We start from the raw sequence: 3477 nt of genomic DNA, 5'->3' as shown, positions 1-3477 counted from the left end.
ACACACACACACACACACACAAACGCAAACACACTGCCAGGCTAAGCATCATTTGTTTATTTTGAGTCAGCACCGGCGGAGACAGTGGCAACACGATAAAAAGCCGTGTTTACATCCAATTTCAATTCAAATTTTGACCAAATTTTTTAAATTTTGCAAAAAGGAAAAAACGAAGAAATGTGATCAGACATGTTTCCATCAACTAGCTTGAAGCAAATCAGTTATGTCAGACGCAGGCATGTAGTAAACAGGAAGTAAAAATTGCATCTCAGGACAATGGAGAGAAGTTATCAGGAACGCGTTGCTACTATCGGGAAAGTTGTAATTATTCTGTCGTATCAGCTAGTTCTGGCAATTTTACATGCTGTCTGGAGACAGAAAAAAATGCAATTCTCTTCATGTTATGGGAATAACTGAAGACGCCGACAGCAGGAGGAGGGTCCTGCAGCGAGTCGCGGCTGCAGTCGCTCTGGTACTGGTCCAGTACCATTCAGACAGTCGGAACAGCTGATCAACCATGTGAGGTAAAGGTTCGCTACGTCAGAACTTATTCGACAAATGTGTTTCCATCTCTCCTTCTCTCTTCTCTCTATTAACTCTTTTTCAAAAAACCCAAAAGCTACCTCAAGCGAGCGTATCAACTTTTATGCGAATTAGAGGAAGTTTTTACGAATCATGCCGTTTCCATCCACCTTTTCTGATGTGATACTTCAAAACGCGCATTAAAAAACGTTGATGGAAACACGGCTAGTGGCTTGGAACTAGTTTTATCAATGTATCGCTACCAACCCCATTACCAGCATTAAAAACGTTACTGCTACACAACCAGCCAATCCTATCGCCAGCAGTGGTGGGCAGKGCTAATCCAAAAATTAGCTCCGCAATTTCTAAAGCGCTTATGAAAATATTTATGTACGCAACTTCAAAAGTGCTTATACCTTAGAAAAATAGCAGAAGCTAATTTTAAAGCGCAAGTTCAATTTGACACTTTCTAGCTGGCAACAATTCATGTACAATATATGCACAACACTGCCAACTAGCGGTGTATGAATCTTTGTATAGCTTAATCCTACAAGCGCCGATTGCTGGAGATGTGATTTCCTGAAACAGACCTTTGGTTCTTGGTGTAAAAATTAAAAAGTTGTTGAGGATTGCTAGTTCAGCTGATTCTTTAAAAAGTTGTTGAGGATTGCTAGTTCGGCTGCCTCTTTGTCTTTTTATTTTGTTTGTTGTAGATTTTTCATTAAAGAAGCATCAATAAAGAAATTTTAAAAATGTTTATTGGAAAACTTAGGTGATGCATTCTGGGTACATGACAGATTTGATTTGTGATGGGAAACGAAAGCACGGAGTTCAGGAAACTATCTTCCCCTCAAAATAAGAGCTTGGATATTAAAGTTTTTCATGTAGTTGCTCCAGTTGACCACTAGATGTCTGTCTTCATCAGCAATGACATCTTTAAACCATTTCTGAGTCTCTAACCCCGTTGGCCGATTACTTCAACCAATTACATCAAGTATTGAGCTCCAGCGTTTAAATTTTTTTTAAAGGAGCTCCGATTGTAAAGTAAAATAAATCAATACATACAAAATTTTAATATGGTTTACAAATGTTAATTGTTTTTGCTATTGCCTTCCTGCTACGTAAGCAGACACAAAGCATTGTGAGAAATCAGAACCGTGGCTGAAAGCAACAGTCAGTGAGGATATATACCTTCTCAATATGTGTGTTTATCTGGGAAGGGTGCTATTGGGCAGATCATGTGCGTTGTGATTCAATGACAGCCATACCTTCAACTGTTCAAGATAATGATGAATGGTAGATAATTAATTAGCGGTACTGCATTTTAATTTTAGAAAGCGCAAATCCGCTTATGAATTATAAAAATTWGTAAGACTGCTAAAGCACAAAAGAAATATTTAGGTCCGCAATTRGTGAATTTGCACTTTAGCGGGCTGGTGCCCACCACTGATCGCCACTCGCCAGGCTTAGCAAGTATTCTGGGGAAACCCTGAACTTGTATGAAATTTTTAAGATTGGAGTTATTTTAAGAATACAGCAATCCTCTTCAGTCTTAGCTTCACTTTGACTAGATACAGTATTAGCTTCTCAATCAGTCAGAACTAAACTATTTCTCCAAARTGAGGTTGTTCAAAGATCTARCTACAAGTAAATTGACTGTTCATAAAATTTCTACGGAACTGTATTTCAAAAACTGATCACTTTAAGCTCAAATTTATCATTTTAAGTTAAAACCCAACTGTCATATAATAAATACTGTAGCTTATGGTAATTCTAAATATGCAGTAAAATATCATTTATTATAATTTGGAAAGGCACACAGCGCAACTTCATGCAATCCAAATACCTTTGTCTCAGCGAGCCAGCGGTGTGGATCTCTCACTAATCCAGGTCTCTGGGAGATGGCCTGTTAGAACAGAATAGAAATAAATGCAAATGTGTGCAGTCCTGCCTTTGTTAGTATGCATTACATAATTCTGCTCACACAGAGAGGTTTTAACATGAGAGTGTGATTCTGATTCGTTTAAATTGGAATATAAATGTACAGTAAGTTTAAAAATAAACAACGAATATGTGGATGGACAAACAACAGGATGGAAATGAGAACATAAAACTGCCACCAGTCAAAAACCCTCAACTTTGGAAGAAAGCAGCTCCTGCCGACTTAAATTGGCGTGCATGTGTTTGACACAAGATGTGACGCTACACACACTGGTACGTGCACACACCTTCACGCAGAGGTGGTGTGAGTCATAAAAATGAGCTCAGGGACTGTGTTGTTTCTTCTCCWGACGAGCTTGACAGCCTCGGTCATGCAAACTGAGTGCAAACACTTAATGACTGCTGACACGCACAGTCACACAAAACCACACTGTTAACACAAAGAGATACACATTTCAGCACGACTCCAGGTCTACATGGCACTAATCTGAAAGTCTACCTCAGTCAATGGTGTGCAGCTGCTGAGATGGGCTGGTTAAACAGGTGGACGTTTCAGGAAAGGTAAACGGTTCATGCAGTGTTTCATTACTTTTTTTTAACACTGCATTCATATGCATGACAAAACGAAATAAAACATAAAAAGTGCTTGACAGATTTTACCTTACAAAACTTTAAAATGCTTCTGTAGCCTTTAGGGCTTCCTGAAGGTTACACGATCCTCTTGGTATGAAATAATGCAATTAAAAAATTTTTTAAAATGTTTTTGCTTTGATGGGTTGCAAATATTTTGACTGAAATCAATAAATGTTTAATGATAAAAACAGACATTTGTTCATTTTTTTTACACATCATGATCTTCATGGGGGTTTGGCAGTTCTGCTGGGGGTGGGGTGGGTTCACCCTCCTTGGACAATGCTAGGGGAAACACTGGATATGTAAGGATAATGAGAAATAGTAACGTGTAAAATGTTTGGTTCAGAACTGCAAAACAATTTTGTTTTTAAATGCATTTAA

The 3477-nt window shown here is 38.3% G+C and overlaps 1 protein-coding gene across 1 annotated transcript in view; it reads right to left on the bottom strand.

Annotated features, from left to right (window-relative positions):
* The window catches only part of cep128 (centrosomal protein 128), a gene marked incomplete at its 5' end in the record, with an annotated part of 70640 nt that overhangs the window by 21147 nt on the left and 46016 nt on the right, over positions 1-3477 (bottom strand). Inside the window, 1 exon segment of the mRNA XM_014030971.1 lies at positions 2369-2428. Within this exon segment, the coding sequence (XP_013886425.1) occupies positions 2369-2428 (60 nt within the window).

Source organism: Austrofundulus limnaeus, unplaced genomic scaffold (assembly GCF_001266775.1).
Source record: "Austrofundulus limnaeus strain Quisiro unplaced genomic scaffold, Austrofundulus_limnaeus-1.0 Scaffold1151, whole genome shotgun sequence".
Classification (NCBI taxonomy): domain Eukaryota; kingdom Metazoa; phylum Chordata; class Actinopteri; order Cyprinodontiformes; family Rivulidae; genus Austrofundulus; species Austrofundulus limnaeus.
This window is presented reverse-complemented; position numbering and strand designations above follow the sequence as displayed.